The sequence below is a fragment of the Manacus vitellinus genome, unplaced genomic scaffold (assembly GCF_001715985.3).
Source record: "Manacus vitellinus isolate BGI_N305 unplaced genomic scaffold, ASM171598v3 scaffold_30_pilon, whole genome shotgun sequence".
NCBI lineage: Eukaryota > Metazoa > Chordata > Aves > Passeriformes > Pipridae > Manacus > Manacus vitellinus.
The window spans coordinates 8,142,944-8,159,718 of record NW_021940291.1 but is presented as its reverse complement, the minus strand read 5'-3'; the positions used below and the strand labels follow the sequence as shown (position 1 = coordinate 8,159,718).

Below are 16,775 nucleotides of genomic sequence, written 5' to 3'. Positions count from 1 at the left end.
AGCTGCTGTACAATTATCAGCTGCTCACTTGTGGCTACTTTTTCGTTTTTGTAACCAGGTCATTCTGAATTGTACAACTCTCTTGACACAACCAGCACTTATAGGTATGACTTGAACACCTGCCTTTTAAGATTGGCTGTCCTTATTGACAGCCACGAAGTGTTTTGATCCAAGGGTGGATTTTAGTGGGAGTTGAACATTAATATCATATCCCAGTGAAGGAAGGGGAGCTTACTATGTCTATTTTTATTAAATTTTTAAATGTGACTTTTCTGCAGGAGTCAGTGGAACTGAACCACTCTGAGCGTTTTCAGGGATTGCTGTAGATTCCACTTTGGAGTGAGGTCTCAGGCATAACTGCTAATTGTGTTTTCCTCTTGGTCAGCCATTCAAATTGTGAAACTGTCGGTCTCTTTTCTACAGCTGGGATCTTTCTTTGAATTAACTTTATACGTTTGGAACAAAATTACGATGTGTTTGCCTTGTGTTTTATAACCAGTGACTTTTCTGTTTGGACGCAGTGAAATTAATTGTTGCAAAAGTGAAGTTGCCTGCCAGCATTTATAGAACTACATTTCCTATAACAAAAAGATCTTTTTAGTGCAGGTATCAGCAAAATGTATAAAATGTTACTGTCATGCAATTTCGAAGTTGTGCTTTGGTATTTCCTGTTTTCTGTAATCCACATTTAAAAAATCAAAGCCTAACAACACTTAATTCTGCATGTCTTACCTTTTTCTCCTGTGTGGCTTTACTTAAAGGTAAACACTGCTCTCTTAATGTAGGTTGTGAGTGCTGCATGTGTGCTTTTCAGAGCAGTAGTGTGAGGAAGCTGGCAGTGGAATGGCAGGACGGCCTCATCCTTATGACAGTAACTCCAGTGACCCAGAGAATTGGGATCGGAAATTGCATAATAGACCTCGTAAACTTTGTAAACATTCAAGGTAGGTGCTATGTACCATCTATTGCATCTCAAAAACTACAGTGAAAGTCCATCCTAAAGGCTACTGTATCTGGTTGTGGCAAGTCCTGTCATAAATTTTTGTAATTCTTCTTAAAAGGACCGCTTCTTAATTCTTTTAAAAGGCATTTTCTAACATAAGTGATTTGTCAGCTTCCTTAATCCGTGCTTAGATTTGTTTTGCCATTTGTTTGTCTTTTTTCTTTTTTTTTTTTTTTTTTAAGCTAAATGCCTTGTGTGCACATCAAGACACCAGTTGAGTGACTGAATATGTGGATTTTTTTGGGGTGCTTGGTAGGAGTTACTTCCTGTTCACCACATTTTAGTTGCTGATACTCTGTTTAGTAGCTTAATATGTGCAATTTGTCCATGGTGAGGACTCATAATTGCTTGCATGCAAGTATCACTCTCTGTAGCACTTCCTTGGTAAAGCTGTGTGTCAGACCTTGCTTTTGCCTGCATCCCTCACAGTAAGAATGTTTTTTAAATGCCTCTGGATTTGACGAAATTATGAAGTTAATTAGTGTTTTTCCAGCATACATTTCAAAAAAGAACCAAGCAGAGCGATTAGTCACCTAGCAAATATATGTGAAGAAGCATATTCCTGGAAATATATTTAAGCATCCAAATAAGTGTGTATCTTCCAAGTACTTTGCCCTTTTAGAAGGGCTAAATATAACTGAAACATCTCTGTTAGCGAGCTAAAATTGTTCGTGATTTAAGCTTTCCCACTTGCAAGATGATAGGAAAAGAACTAAGGAGCATATTCAATAACAGCAACTTATTTCACATTTTTATTGCAGATAAACTGGATCCTAATGTTGCCCAAAATGTTCCATGGGCAATTAATGTTGTGGGTTATCTTCCTGTCATTAAATCTTGGATAATTGTGAGAAATCCAAGAGGACAGAGAAAAAAGAACGCACCAATAATTAAAAGGCTCACAGGGAGACCCGCGTAATTAGAGGCCTGTGATGTGAATAATGGAGTGATTAACACAGAGCCAAGGAGGGTGGCTGGTGCTACTGGTCAGTACAGGCTTGTGGAATGTAGCTTTGTGCAGCTAATGTTTTTAATAAGGTGTCTGGAGGTGGTTGATCCGTGCTCCTTATTTAGGATTTTAGGATCACGATGTGGCCCAGCATCAGCAGTGACCAGTGTTGGTTTGAGGGGGGCATTGTACAGGAGTGGGGGCCTGGGGGTGTGGCTGTGCATGGGTGACTCACTGCTGAGCCCAGTTCATGGATCATTCCAGCCATCTCCATTCCCATGCTGCCTCCCAGGATGATCTGGAACAAAACCCTAAACTGACACTGGTACAGATGACCCACTATGGGGAGCGTTAAGTAAGGAAAAGGACTCGTTAGCAGCCTGTGATCTGAGTGGTTTGATAAACTGTGCAAACAGCTGCGTGTTCTTCATGTGGCTCAGTACAGTGTTTGACAGGCAGGAGCCAAGGATGTGGGATTGTCACCTGTGTCAGCTCCCGCTCGTTGTCCCGTTGGAAAACCCAAAGATTGAACGGTGACATCCTGATCAGTCGCTTGGTATCCTTGCAGGAATGGCATTGTGGGGATGAGCTGTAGGCAGTGGGCAGGTCTGTAATAAGTGGTGATAGCTGGAAGCTGGAGCTGGGTACATCCAGTCCAGAGAAACAGGGCATGTGTCTTATCATGTGTGGTCTAGTGTGGATTATCTATTTTGGCCAGATGTTTACATAAAAGGCTGTGCAGTTTTCTGAAAAGATTATTTTCAGACAGGAGCGAACTCAAGGAAGTCTATGGCCTGTGCCTTTCAGAAAGGTTGATCATTTCACATGGTCTGATTGCAAGGTTCACACATCAGAAGGTAGGAAACCTATGCCTTAAAAAATAATGGCAGCTAAGTTGGACATACTTCTGGCAAAACGTAATTTGTTTCCAATAAAATGCTGCATAGTGAGTGTTTTATGGAAGCTTTTAATGTGTATGGTAGGGAAATAGTATTCAAGCTAACATGTGATCATTTAAATCTTTTTTTCCCCAAATAAAGTGTACCCACTTTGAAATCTTTGAGAATGATAATCCAAATGATAGTTTGACATTGTAATAGAATAAAGGATAAATTAAGGATAAGTATTTTGTTACCTTACTCCTTTGAGATACTTCATTACTTCAGAGAATCCAGTTATTGGAAAACAGTGTACTTTATTCAAAAGCCTCAACAAAATAATTGGATTTTGTGTGGCTGAATATCGGCATATTACTATTGATTCTGACTTAATTGACACTTTTTCTCCAGACAAGTGAAAGGCTGTGTGAAAAGTGCAGTGTCAGGGGAAGCATAAACTGTAATAATATAACTTGGAAAGGCTTGAGTACTGCTGTCTTATTTGTCTTTCACTTTCAAAATGCACCTTGTTGTCATGAGTTAAAAAAGTACTTCTGGTTTGGAAAATGTAATGGTGAAATAAGAACTTTATAATAAATCTCAACAAGGGAGTAATATTTAAAGATGGATGCTGAGCTTGTCACTTGGTGCTTTGGAGAGTTTAATCCTCCAGCCTTAACCTTCTTAAAATAGCTTAGATAACTTTCTAGACTTAAAAAAAAAAAAAAAATGCATCATCCAGGGCTGTGAGCTGTCCTTGTGTGTCTAAGGCTTATGTGGAAGCAAGGAAAGCCACGGGAATCGTCTCCCTTCACTGTGCCGTCTGTTTGAGGGCAAGGACGTGGTAGAACTATCCAAAAGAGTGTGTGTAAGGAACACTACCACAGGTTACCACGATATCCTGTTCTTTCCAGTTGGGTCAGTGTCCAGTTTTTGAAACCTGCCAGGTTGAGCTGTTGTTTTCACTGCTTTTTCCCCACTTATTCTGAGATGGGCAATGTAACGGAAAAGTTGGGAGAGATGAGGAAAAGAAGGACTAAAAATATAGTGCAGATGATCCCTGGTATCTAAAGAGCCTGACAGGATGAATTCATGTGGTGCTAAAGATGACTAACTAATGATACAGTCTTGTTTGTCTGAGCTATTACAAAAAATTCTTTAAGTACCCAAATATAAGATGGAAGCAAATGTTGCAGAACCATAAATTGACTAAATGGTGATGAAGGTTCAATAAATGGCCTCTGAATTCGTATTTTCTTTATTAGGTATTGCTGGTCTGTATTTTCTATTTAATTTTTCATTTGTTATTAGCTTCACATGTGTCATTTCTCTGTAGTGCTGTAGTTTTTGTTTTTGTTGGAAGACTTTAATTCTCTTGTGCTAAGTGCTCTTTCTGGAGTTGTGGTAGAAAACCTTTGGCTTAAATTTGCCTCTTCCTTCAGATTTGTCCTGGATTTTATTTTCTAAATCTGCTTCTGTTGTAATCCCTTTTGATAGTTTCTTCTTTGTTCATTCTACTTAAATATTATTAGACCCAAACTCTTGCCTGCACTACTGCATTTATGAACAAAATGTGGCTGTGCTGTGATTCTGTTGCAGTGACTCTTCAATCTTCGAAAATACCCAATTTCTTTTTAAGTATTTTCCATGGATGAGAAGTTAATGTGCATATGCTAAATGCTGAGATTTTTTTCCCCCAATATAATATTATTTTTGCATGCTGGGAGGGTGCATTCATGGGTTGTGAATGGAAATGGTACTTGTCTCAGCATTTTGTAAGCATGGGAAACATCCCCAGAAGGGTCCTTTTCTTGTCTCTGGAGTGATATCAGACTGTATAATCTGTTTTCCACTGTGGGACAGGTTTTATTGCTCTTTATGTAAGCTGGATTTCTGCAGTTGAACATTTTCCAGCATGGGACAGGCCCACACAATGTATGACATGAAAATAATTAGCCCTGCTTTTGCCATGGGCTCGGGTCATACTCTGAGTTACTGTGCAGCATCTGCTGAAAGTTCACTGCAAACATGCCTTAATTGCAACCTGGGACTGGCAGATCACAATCTGGGATCCATAGGCACCAGGCTGGAAAACCCTCAGAAGGAATTGAGATGGGCTGGGAAGAGCTGCTCTTGGAATCTAATAAAATGGGCTGTGCTCAGGGATAACTTTCAAAACCCCCAGTCTATTGATGTTTTATAAGGTACCTAAGATATAGTGAGTGATCTTAAACGGTTGTGGGGGTGGGTTTTTTCTTCTTTCCTGACATCCTTCACTTCTGAAATGACAGCTCATGCACGTTGCTGAGAAGGAAAACTTGGCGGCTTTCGGTGCTAAAGCACACACTAAATCCTCCTGAACCTCCAGCACACAAACAGCCTTTTCCAAATAATGTCAGATGTTACTTGTGGTGAACTTTGGCACTGTGCAAAACTTGATCAGACCCTGATGTTTAACTGGGGCACAAAGCACTTCAGAGGTGAAGCAATTATGCTTGGAACTAAAATTTTTTTACAGACAACTCTTTTCTTCATTGGTTGTACCTTTCATCTCTGAGAGTAGAAACTATAATGGCTACATGCAGTGTTTGGACCCAGTTCTTTTGAATTTGAACTTCTGAAGCTGGTTTTTAATAAATGGAGGTACTTTCCAGTTCCAAGGAGGATAAAATGCTTCTGGGTTTCTTAAAGTTTGATTTGTACCTAACATCCATCTTGAAAATGGAGCAGGAATTGGTACATAAGTAAAAATAACCAGGATTCGTTTATGAAGGTCCTATGTTTGGGTAGCTTGGCAAAAGTCATAAGGTGTGAACGTGTTCCCTCTTAAAGGTTAAGTCCTTGCTGCTTTAAGAAATCCCTTTGGGGACTGAACACCCCAGTCATGGGATTCTTTGTGTTGTTTCCTTCCTGAAATGGAACTGGATTGCTAAGAACTATATTACTCATGGTTGAGAGAACCACTGAAGACCAAAATTATGTGAATATTAAACAATTTTGAGGGAGGAAAGTGTTGACAGAGTTTCTGTGTTGAGCTGAGGGAAGATCCTGTAGCACTCCCCAAATTGAGCAGTGAGAATTCTTTCTCAGGGCTTCCTAACTGGAGAGACCCCATATGGAGAACCAGTACTGAAAGAACCTGCATGCACTTACACTTTTTCTTGCTGCTGAGGGACTGTTCTATTAGAGGCAAAAAACTGCCTGGGAGAGGTTTTTCCAGCGTGCTTTCCATGTAGCTTATTATAGCCGTGTCTTCCGTGGCTTATTTTGAAGGGAAGAAAAAGCTTACGAGGCTGATGGTTATTCTTTCCCTGGGGATGGTGGTTGTGTGAACCCTCGCAACACCCTAAAACAGAGGAAAATTCACTGGCTCAGGTCACTGAAGTTGTATGAGCAGGAATTTGCCTTCCATGTCCGAAGAGCTGACTCTTCAGTCTACAATGCCAGTGTTCTCCTGCCTTTCCAATCTCAAGTCTCTTGTTTGCCTTACTGACTTCCCTCTTTATAACAGCAGTCATTTGCTGAACAATCCCCCTTATTTCTTCAGCTTTCATCTTATTTTAACTATGACATCTTGATTTTTACTTATTGTAAGAATTACTTTTAAACTATTCCTCTAGTGCATTGTGGCTCCTGATAGGAACCTGCAGACATTCTAAGAAGAATCATTTAAATAAAGCTGTTGCATAGTGCTTACTTATCCTCCCCCAATGAAATAACCTTTGAAAAATTTTGCCCTGACTCGTGTATTAATTTTTTCTTTGTTGCTTTTTGTGCTCGACTTGTCAAGAATTTGATGATCTGTTGATGTGAAGATGCACATCAGGGATTGGTGAACTGATTCTGATCAGTAAACATACTAATTAGTGTAATTACATACTAATAGTGTTTAGGTTGTCACAAAGAGTAGCACATTTTTCCTGTCTTAAGACTTGCTGGGAAAGGGATGCTGGTGGTTAAAAAATGGAGGTTGTGCAGCCTTGTTCTCCAAAGGTTATCGCTGCACCTGCTCGTGAACTCAGCGAAAGGTGAATTCATTTTAAATATTAATCCAGCCAGACTTTACAGGGCCAAATCAAGCGTCCCCTGGAACTCGCAGGGGTTTGTCTGTCTGGAGCGATCAGGAACGCAACTGGAGATGTGACAGGGGAAAGTTAGCGCTAACCCTTCGAGCCGCGGTGGTTGCTGCCGGAGCCCGGCGAGCCGGCAGGACCAGAAATAGCTCCGCAGATGGTCCCTGGCGCGGTACCCGAGCAGCTCCCGCCGCTCCCGCTCTTCCCACCCTGCCTGTCAGCGCCGGTGCCCAATGGCTGCGGACGGATGGGGACGGCGAGCCGGGATTCGGCTCGCAGGAGGCGGCGGGGTCAGACGTCAGCCGTGCACTACGCATGGCTGAGTCAGGGACTGCGAGAGACTGAATCGAATTAATATCCACGGGGCTTGGCAGCTCCGAGCACTTAATGGACTGCACAGACACAGTTTCTTATCCGGGAGGGGAAGATGATGGAGGAGAAAGTGAGGCTCGCTGATGGTGCAGGGGACTACTGAAGAAACGATGGAAATGCCAAATATGCTGAACTTAACAAGTAATGCCAAAGGATGCTGATCTGGCTTTCAAAGCTGCCTTATTGGAAGGAACAGAATTCCTTTGTGCTCTGATCCCGAAATTATTTCCGTGCTTTTGTGTTTCTTCTCTGATAGACACAAGAGGAAGGTGCGTATCTGTTAAGAGGAATGAGCTGTGGGCATTATTCAGGAGAAGAATGAGGAAAAGGAAAAGTGCTGTCCTTTGTGTGCACAGGTCAATTGAAATGTCGTCTGCTGACAAAGAACAGACTTCAGGGGGAGGAAGAGGGGCATAAGCCTTGTCGTTGTGTAAGTCCTGGCAGGATGAGCAGAACAGATTCCTCCCAAAGCCTTAGAGCGTGGTATCTGTAACTTATTGTGTAGATAAAGCTCTACATCCTGATTCTACAAGTGTCAATTATGTGAATCATTCTAGGAAAGGATTTGGTATAAGTTTATATTTTAAGAAGAGTTAATCTAAGTTTTAGAAGATAGACAGGGGTGAAAAGGATGAAAACCTTGGTTAATATTGCACTGCTGTGTCCATTTATTTAAGGTTTCAGGGTGGCTTTTGGGGAAATAAGGATATTGGTTTAGCACCATAATTTTGTGTGGACAAGAGCTGGTTTTATAAAACATCTATGTTTATTTGGTGGTATTCAGTAGGATGCACATGGAGTTTTTGTATTGAAATACATGCTAATTGTTTTGGCAGTAGAATTAATTCAGTTTAATGACTTCTTTTAATAATTAGTAATATATTCAGAGCAATATGTTGTTATGCATAAAGACAAACTGAAGCTCTCCTTCCACAGATGACTCCAAAGCATCATTAGATTGAAGAGCATTTACATTTTTTAAAAACAGCTCTTTCCTTACTACAAAAATAGGAAGCATTACCAGTATGACAAGTGTGCCATTTTGATGGTACTTTTTCTTTTCCTCCTTCACATCATATTAAATAGATTTGTTTAAATAAAACCTTGAGCTTATTTGGTTTTCTTCATAAGGCAGCTGCTTTTATAGAAAATGTCTCATCCTTTACAAAGGCAGAGCTTCCTTCAGCCCTGACTGAGGGGGAAAATGAATTCAATCATCGACTTGAAGTTCTTGAATGGGTGCAGTGCTCATGTTCCAGTCTTTCTTTGGAGCCAGGAAAAACTGTGTATTGAATTTGTGGAGATCTGCCTGAATATACAAATATTCATGAGGTTTTCTGGTTGTTTTAGTTTGGGTTTGGGTTGTGTTTTGCTTTGTTTTCCCCTGTAGGGAAGTAATTGATAAAACAATGCTCTTCCATTTATAAAGTTTCGGGTACAAGGTGGTCTTACATATATGGTGCTTTTTCCAGCTTTAATGAATGAGGAAATGAGGCTGTGGGTTTAAAATGTTGTTTTGGGGTTTTTTTTTGGTTTTTTTTAGTCTCTTATGCTTTAAAATTAAATTAAAATATGTCATTAAGCACGCAGGAGAAAATCTTGCTTACAGGCTGGTGCTGCCCATGGCTCGCCCAGCACAGTGTGCAGCTGGTGGTCAATTAATTGAGAGTCGATTTTGCAGCTACTTCTTTTTGTGGTGAGCTGGAGATCTGAAGCTGTAATGACTCTTTTGGAGACTTGAAGTGTAATGCACAGTGCAGGGAGGGCACCATGAGTGCTGTGGGATGAAATTCCAGGTTAACACAGTGTAACACCGGGTGCCGCACGAGACCCGCGGCTTCCCGGCACTTTTAGTTCTCAGTGGTTCACTGCTGTTTGGGAAGTCCTGGTGCTGTGTCTGGTCTTGCATAAAGCTTCTGTCAACCACAGGGCTTCCTAACTGTTTGCCTGTTCTTTCAAACGGGGCAGCTCTGCTTTTGTCAGTCCCGTTTCCACTGGTGTAGGTGGGTAGGAGCTGCATCAACACAACTGTGGAACTCCCCAGCGAATGCCAATTTGTCTTACCCGCATCACTGGGGACCAGGTTTGTAGTTAGTCACTCACACTGCTGGTGTGGAGAGAAGGGTTTTTGCATTTCCCTGCAGAAACATCCTCCTGGCCCCAGGGGCTTTGTTAGGAGAGAAAAATATGTTATTAACAAGTCCTTCTATCAGAAAAATCAAGGTAATTTGGTAGTTCTGTTGTCTTCATTTTTTTGAACACTTGCAACTTATTCTAAAGCTTCTTCTCAGGAAAATAGAAGTCCCGGGTGGTCTTTCATATGTACTGGCTCTTTTTTCAGACCAGCTGACAGAATAGCTCAGTGACACTATTCCTAGTCAGATATTGCAGGGTAAAGCCAGTGCCTGTCTCTTCTGACATGCTAAGCTCCACCTCTTTATTTTCTCTTTGTTCAGGTTTAAACTCGTGTTAGTTGCCTTGTTTATTGTAGAGATAAATTGTATTTCAGTGGTAATATTTGAGTGCTCGTGCTGGTGAGCAAATGGAATTCCAGGTTTTGTCAGGTATATATCCAAGAGATCAAAGAAATATTTTTTGTGTACTGTGACTCAACAGTGAGGAGACTTAAGACTGACGTTCTAGATGTCACTGTTACTAAGATGAATGAAGATCCATGATTCAGATGTTGCTGTCTCAAGCCAAACTGCTTGAATTCTCAGAAATCTTGCCATTTTGGCTTGCATCTTATGACTAATAGCTGATGTGCCAGTCTCACAATTAGCATTAATCTGTGCTTTAAAGGGAGGACAGTACAACATAGAAGCATGCAAATGAGTGGTGTGGCCAGCTGCAATTTGAACAGCTCTTTGAAATTATTTACTAATCTGTCTGTCTCAGAACCCATTGATTTAGTATTTGAGGATGGTGTCCCTCTCCAGCTGGCAGCCTCTGCCTCTTCTGTAGTGTTGTGCTGAATTGATGGCTCATGTGTTTGCACTCCAGAGGGATGGCTGTGGCTGGCAGCAGGAGGACCACGGATGATCTGTACACACTGCCTCTCTCCTCCCAGGCTCGCTGGCTGCTCCCACCAGGGCAGGAGGAGCCCCAGTTCCCATCCTGGGATGGCACAGCCGTGTGTGGTCCTTCCTGGAGGAAGTTTGGTGCCAGCTGAGTCAGTGTGACTTCCTGCAGCACCTGTTTTCCTCAGCTCCTGTAAAGAGATCATTAACTTGGGTTCGCCCTGTTTCACTGGGAACTATGAATCACTGCTAAGAGGGTAATGTGGCTTTAGATGGCTTTCTGGATTAAGAATCATATTTTAATTGCCTTCTCTGCTAAAGAGTAATTCATGTCTGCTCTACCAAAAGGCGTGATAAGCCTCTGTACCCTTGCAGTGCTTCAGTTCCATTTTCTGGTGTGCTTCCCTTATTTAAAGCACACAGAGCTCTTTAGCTGCTGAGAGATCATGAGTCATGCATTTTGATACTATAAAGTGTGGCACCTGCGAAACTCTGGTGTCTCACAGCATGGTTAGAAAAGTTATCAGGTCTGGGATCAAAGCACTGCTTGAACAGAGGCCTGAGCACACAAGGCTTTGTAGGGATTTGTGGACATGTTTTGTCACCAGACTGCTGTTTGAGTACCCCACACACATACACACCCCTCTGTGGGGTAGGTGGTTATACCATGATGTGCAAATATAAATGCACAGGTGAGATAGTTCTTTAAAAAAAAAAAAAGACCATTTCTTGGTAAGCTTAGCTATAGTAGTAATGAACGTCATTCTGTACAAACTGGGGTCAGACTTGGGTTTCAAGTTAGATTTTACTTATGGGCTGTAAATCCACTTTTCTGATAATTCCTGGGCATATTTTGTGCTTGTTAAAATGGTTGTGTTTTGTATGCGTGTAGATATGTATCAAAGGAAAGGTGCAAAGGTTTTCATAAATTGCTGATGTTTTTGAAAGGGAGGTTTGCAGATCTCACTCTTGCAGACTTGTGCACATTTCACTTTCGTGATACAGAATTTACCTCTCTCTAACAGAGCAGTAGAACAGCTAAGAAGACATGTTAGCCACAAATGTTGTGTATCTTAATACCTTCAGAATTGCACTGGAAGTCCTGAGGAAAAGTCTATTTCCTTTTAATGAAAGTGGTCGGATCATCTTTATTCTTGGACTGTAAATCTGAGCGCTTGCAGTTCTGCTACCTTATTCAATAGACCTTTGGCTGACTTCACATCCTGAAGATGCATCTCTTACTGCAGCATATTTTGAGCTTGGCAGGAAAGAGGATTGCAGTAGATTCCCTCTGCACCAAACTTGTGCCTTGTCTGACACGAGAAGCTTGTGTTCCTTAGGGAGAGGTTTATTGCTTATTCTTTGCATTGTGCTGAACACTCATCTATCACAGCCTTTTTGTTCTGAGTTAAGCTCCTCTTTTTACCAGTCACCAAAACATCTCATGCAGACATTCACTTTTTTGAATAGCCTTCTTTTTTTTTTTTTTGTCATTACTTCTAAGCTATTTATAAAGAGGACATTCTGCTCAAGCTGCTTGTACAGTTCATGCTTTTAAAATTTGTTGTGCTTTTCTGAGCTTGGTCATCACTCTTGCCTCTTTGTGTTCTTGAATCCTACAGCATTCCTTGCACTCACATTTAAGGTCTCTTGGTAAGAGCTGTGGGATTTGCAGGCTGCAGGCAAGTGGGGCATTGATATTCCTCTGGGAAATGACGGCTCTTCTTTGTCTGTCAGCCCTTGGAGCTGTGCAGACATCTGTCTGGGTTATCCAGTACCTGAGGCTTTGGGGAATTTCTTCAGTTTAACCCATAAATAAGGACTCTTGTCACACCCACTCTTGGAAGGTAAATAGCAAAAGAACTGCTTCAGGAATTCCAGTGGGGTGCAAGGATACAGATACGTCTGTGCTGTCCAGACAAAATTTCCTCTTTTAAAGAGTACACCTAAAAGATGTAAGTATTTTTGATAAAATTCAGCAGTAGCTGTTGGAAGATGATATTTAATTTTTAGGTAGTTTCTGAGAGTTCTGGATCTTGAACCTGACTAGTTTTGCTGGCTGGTTTAATGGCTGCAAAATGTAATCAATATCTTAAATTAAGTAATGTAACATAACTTAATCACATTCTAAAAAAAAATCTTAAACTATTATATTAAAATTTGCTGGTTTAGAACAAATGTCCTACTTGTTGCTGACAGTCTGGTAGGTCGTGGCTTTAATAGTGTAGTTCATATGTTTGCTGCCTGAGTTGTGGTGGATTATAATTGTCCCTTCTAAGAATAACTTAAAATATAGAAAAGAATGTGCATAAATAAACTCCTGGCTGGTGTGTCTGGATTTATCAACTAGCTTAATGCTGGCTACCTTTGGAAAGGGCAAGTAGCAGAAAGTGTGAAGTCAGTGCTAAAAGCCTGTGGTCTGAGAAGTTTTCCAGGGTAGGTTTCAGTGGAAGAAATGACCCCTAACTTTTCATTTCATGGTTTGATCAGAGCATTTTAATTTAACAGCAAAAATAAAAATAAAGTGCTCGGTTGTATTTGATTTACCTGTTCTGGAAGGGATTTGTGTGAACAGGTTCACAGCTGATCAGGTGGTGTCTCTGTAGATCACACAGCAGCAAACAGGTAATTCTTGCTGCCTGTTTCATGTTCCAAATCACTGTTCATGTTTGCAAATATAAAGATGAATACAACATAAAAAGCGAGATGAATAATCTTAATCTTGGAAATATGTACATGGCATGTGATTGCCTGAAAAATTGAAATGTACAATGTTTCTGAAATGATGAAATACTGAACCTTTCTCTTATTTCTGTTTTCAGCACTTCATCTCGTGTTGCTAAAGGAATCGAGTACACAAAAATGAGCCTCCATGGTGCCAGTGGTGGACACGAGAGATCGAGGGACAGACGCAGATCAAGTGACAGATCTCGTGACTCATCCCATGAAAGAGCAGAATCTCAGCTCACTCCATGCATCAGGAATGTTACTTCACCAACAAGACAGTATCATTCTGGTGTGTTCAGACCTATACCATCTCAGGGTGGAAATTCTCTAAACTCGATTACAATTTTGTTAAAAGAATACAGTAAAAAGCGTTATTTGTTGATGACACAAAATACAGATTTCTTACATGTGCCCTGGGCTGGGAATACCCTTTTGTGGTAGGTTGTAACTTTTTTTTTCAGTCTGCAGTGCTCAGTCCTACACAATGCTTTTATTTAGTCCAAGTTACAAGAACAGTCTAATTTTTCTAAGCAGATAATTGACTAAACACTTCCCCTTTACTGTGTAGGGTCTAGGTATTTAGAAATAGAGGAAACAGGGATTTTTTTTTGAGTGACAAAATATGGTTTGTTTTCTTTGAACTACAGCACTAAGCACCAGCTGTGATGCAGAGCTTCTGTATTGTGTGGAGTTGCTTTTTCAGTACTAGAATGTTAAATTTTCCTTGCAAAGACTTCGGGGAGGTGAGGTGGGTTTGATGTCGAAGTGACACAAACTCCAGGATCTCATACATGGACAGTTATTTCTGAAGGTTTCTTTAACCAGAATGAATTTAACCGAAATAGTTTGTAATTAAGTTATCAAGTTGACGTGTTTTATGCCTGGAAAGACATAAACTGCATAGAGCTCTTGTGTAAGTCTATAATTTCATTTCCTGTTCTTTCTCCCTCGCCTCGTCCCCGCCGCAGAGCGAGAGAAGGATCACAGCTCATCCCGACCCAGCAGCCCCCGCCCCCAGAAGACGTCCCCGAACGGTTCCGTCGTCAGCATGGGGACCAGCAGCAGGAACAGCAGCCAGTCCAGCTCAGATGGGAGCTGCAAGGCTGGGGGGGAGATGGTGTTCGTGTATGAAAACGGGAAAGAGGGAGCTCGGAATGTGAGAACTTCGGAACGAGTAACGCTCATAGTGGACAACACCAGATTTGTTGTAGATCCTTCCATCTTCACTGCACAACCTAATACAATGTTGGGCAGGTTTGTAACTTCTTTGGGTGGTTTTTTTTTTTGCCTTAATCTCCAACTGTTAGAGAGCCATTAATGCTTTTAGATATTTAAACTGCTTAAATAGCTGTTGAACTCATAGTGCTACAGCTGATCTCACAAATGTTTAATATTACCAATTTACAATGTCTTTAAGTAAAAATCAGATGCAAGTTCTCCTCTGTTTTTGCCAGAGAGGCCAAGAGACGTCTGTTACCTAGAGAGGAAAGAGTTGATGAATAAATTAACATTTCATGATGTACCCATTTCCTTCTGTCTTCCTGGCCATTGCTTCTGTGTTCAGTCTGCCTCATTCTTCCTCTTGTTTTCAAAGTTTCATAGAACAAAGTAGTGAGTGTAGATTGTCTTTTTCAAAATAGCAAGGAGGAAAATCTGATTTTGCTTAATGGGCCTACCCTGATAACATTCAAGCTCAGCCCATTTACCTTCTGAAATGGTTTCTGGAGAGGGCAGTGTCAAATAGTTGGTATAACAGACCTGAGCTTCAGCAGAGAGAGACCAAATGCTCAAAATGGTCAACATCTGAATAAAAGTCCACAGTATGTGTGTATTATTTTCTGTAGAAACTTTAAAGAGCAACATATTTAACATGTTTATTCGGTGGAAAAAGATTCTGTACTTTGTAATTCAGTACTTTTACTTGCTTAAATTCTGCCTGGTTTTGCAATGCCCAAGCACAGAGACCACCACTTATAAGCTTGCAGCAAGAAAGAAATGAAGGTTTACATCTCTGTCACTCTTGATTTAGCTTTTTCATTAAAATGTGGCTGTTTCTTAGCACATGAGGGTATAATCATATTTAAAATACATATACATATATAAATCTGTTAGACAAGGTACAAGTAATAAATATGATTAAACAACTTCTGCTCTGGTTTAAATTGCCAGAGTGTGGGATAAATAGTACCTTGGTTTTAAGAAAAGTTGGGGAGGAGTTACAGAGAAAGCGAAAAATGCTTCTCTGTGTAAACTTCCAAGGGAAATAAATAGAAGTAATAATTTAAGATAAATCATTAAGGCATTTTTATATGTACAGTACATGCATACATGTAAATATTTAGACAAATTGGAAGGGTACCAGTTGAAGTTATGCAGTGAAATAGTTCCCTTTTCCATGCCCAGCCTCAGAGTAAGCAGTGCTGCCTAATGCACTGGATTTTTTTGTGCATGTGTGATGCTGAGTTATTCTCCCTTTGGGATTGGTTCAAGGAACACGCTTATTTTATCTTCTGCTAATTGAAAAGTAGGTTAATAAAGGTACGGAAATACTGCTCTAAAACGCAGGTTATTTATAAACCCACTTTCCCTCAATGTCAGTTCACAGGACACTAAACAGGAGCAACTTGACTAATCTGTTCTGGGAGGTAAAAGTTACTATAATAAGAATGCATTATTTGCCTTAAGCTTATATCCTGTTATGCTGCCTTTTTCTAAATAATATTTCTTGTCCTGAAGAGTGGTCAGAAAACACTTGTCAGATCATTAAGTGAAAAAAGTTACTTCCTTTCTCCATTATATATGCTCTTAGTTACACCAGCTCTGCTGCTTTGGGCTGTGTGTGTGAGAGCAAACCATAGGGAATATTTGTAAATAAAACAGGGAGTAGATGGCAATAGTTTTTGTAAGCATTGTGTGTAATTCTTTATCAGAGGAGCATTTTAAAAACTCAGATACTGTTTGGGACTCGTAGTGTTTCCCTTAGTTTCACTTTCCTTGAGTCCCAGCAGGGAGAAATAGGCTGCACACGCCACCCTTAAGTACATCTCTCTTCTATCAGAGTTTTATTTTACCTTTTGAATTAACTAAATCTTTCCAACAAAACTGAAATGTCTTGATATAACGAGAATTCCTCAACAGAACCTGTTCTTTTGTTACATTGCCCCACAAATGCCAAACACTTTTTTGAGGTTCCCCCCACCTTTGGCACTGACAGGAAATGGCCTGATCTGACTTTTATTGTTGCTTGGAGGACAAGTTTGGATTGAAGAATAAAACTAGACTTTGCTGAGTTACACTGCCCTACTTTGTTTTCTGGTAGTCCTGCTAAACACAAACCAAACTGAACAGTGTGCATACACGTGATGTAGAATACACTGGTTTTTCCCTGACGTTTCGTTACAATTTTTGACACTTTTCTGTTTTACCAAAAAAAAAAAAATCGTGGTAAGGAGTTCTAACCAAATCACTTTCATTCTTGAGCAGGATGTTTGGGTCAGGCAGAGAACACAACTTCACACGTCCTAATGAAAAAGGAGAGTATGAAGTTGCTGAAGGAATTGGTTCCACTGTGTTTCGTGCTATTCTGGTGAGTCTCTGTTCAGACAAGCACTGTATTGGGAGTCATGACTTCTTAATATAGTCTTACTTACATATCTGTACTTTGTGGATGGCATAGGTACTGCTCTTCTGTTGTTTTGTAGAGGGGGAAAAATGCTTGATCTGAAACCTCCCCCCCGGGTTTTCTAGACATGA

The 16,775-nt window shown here is 40.6% G+C and overlaps 1 protein-coding gene across 4 annotated transcripts in view; it reads left to right on the top strand.

The window, feature by feature from the left end:
• The window catches only part of BTBD10 (BTB domain containing 10), a 28,125-nt gene that overhangs the window by 6,331 nt on the left and 5,019 nt on the right, over window positions 1-16,775 (top strand). For 2 of the 4 annotated variants that reach the window (XM_029961051.1, XM_018076029.2), the window contains exons 2-4: window positions 13,118-13,311; window positions 13,991-14,276; window positions 16,506-16,608. In XM_029961051.1, coding sequence (XP_029816911.1) covers window positions 13,158-13,311; window positions 13,991-14,276; window positions 16,506-16,608 — 543 coding nt within the window. In that variant the 5' untranslated portion in view covers window positions 13,118-13,157. Of the gene's footprint in view, window positions 1-785; window positions 945-7,223; window positions 7,545-13,117; window positions 13,312-13,990; window positions 14,277-16,505; window positions 16,609-16,775 lie in introns of those variants that run through there. The other 2 variants (XM_008930788.3, XM_008930787.3) reach the window with 2 other exon arrangements.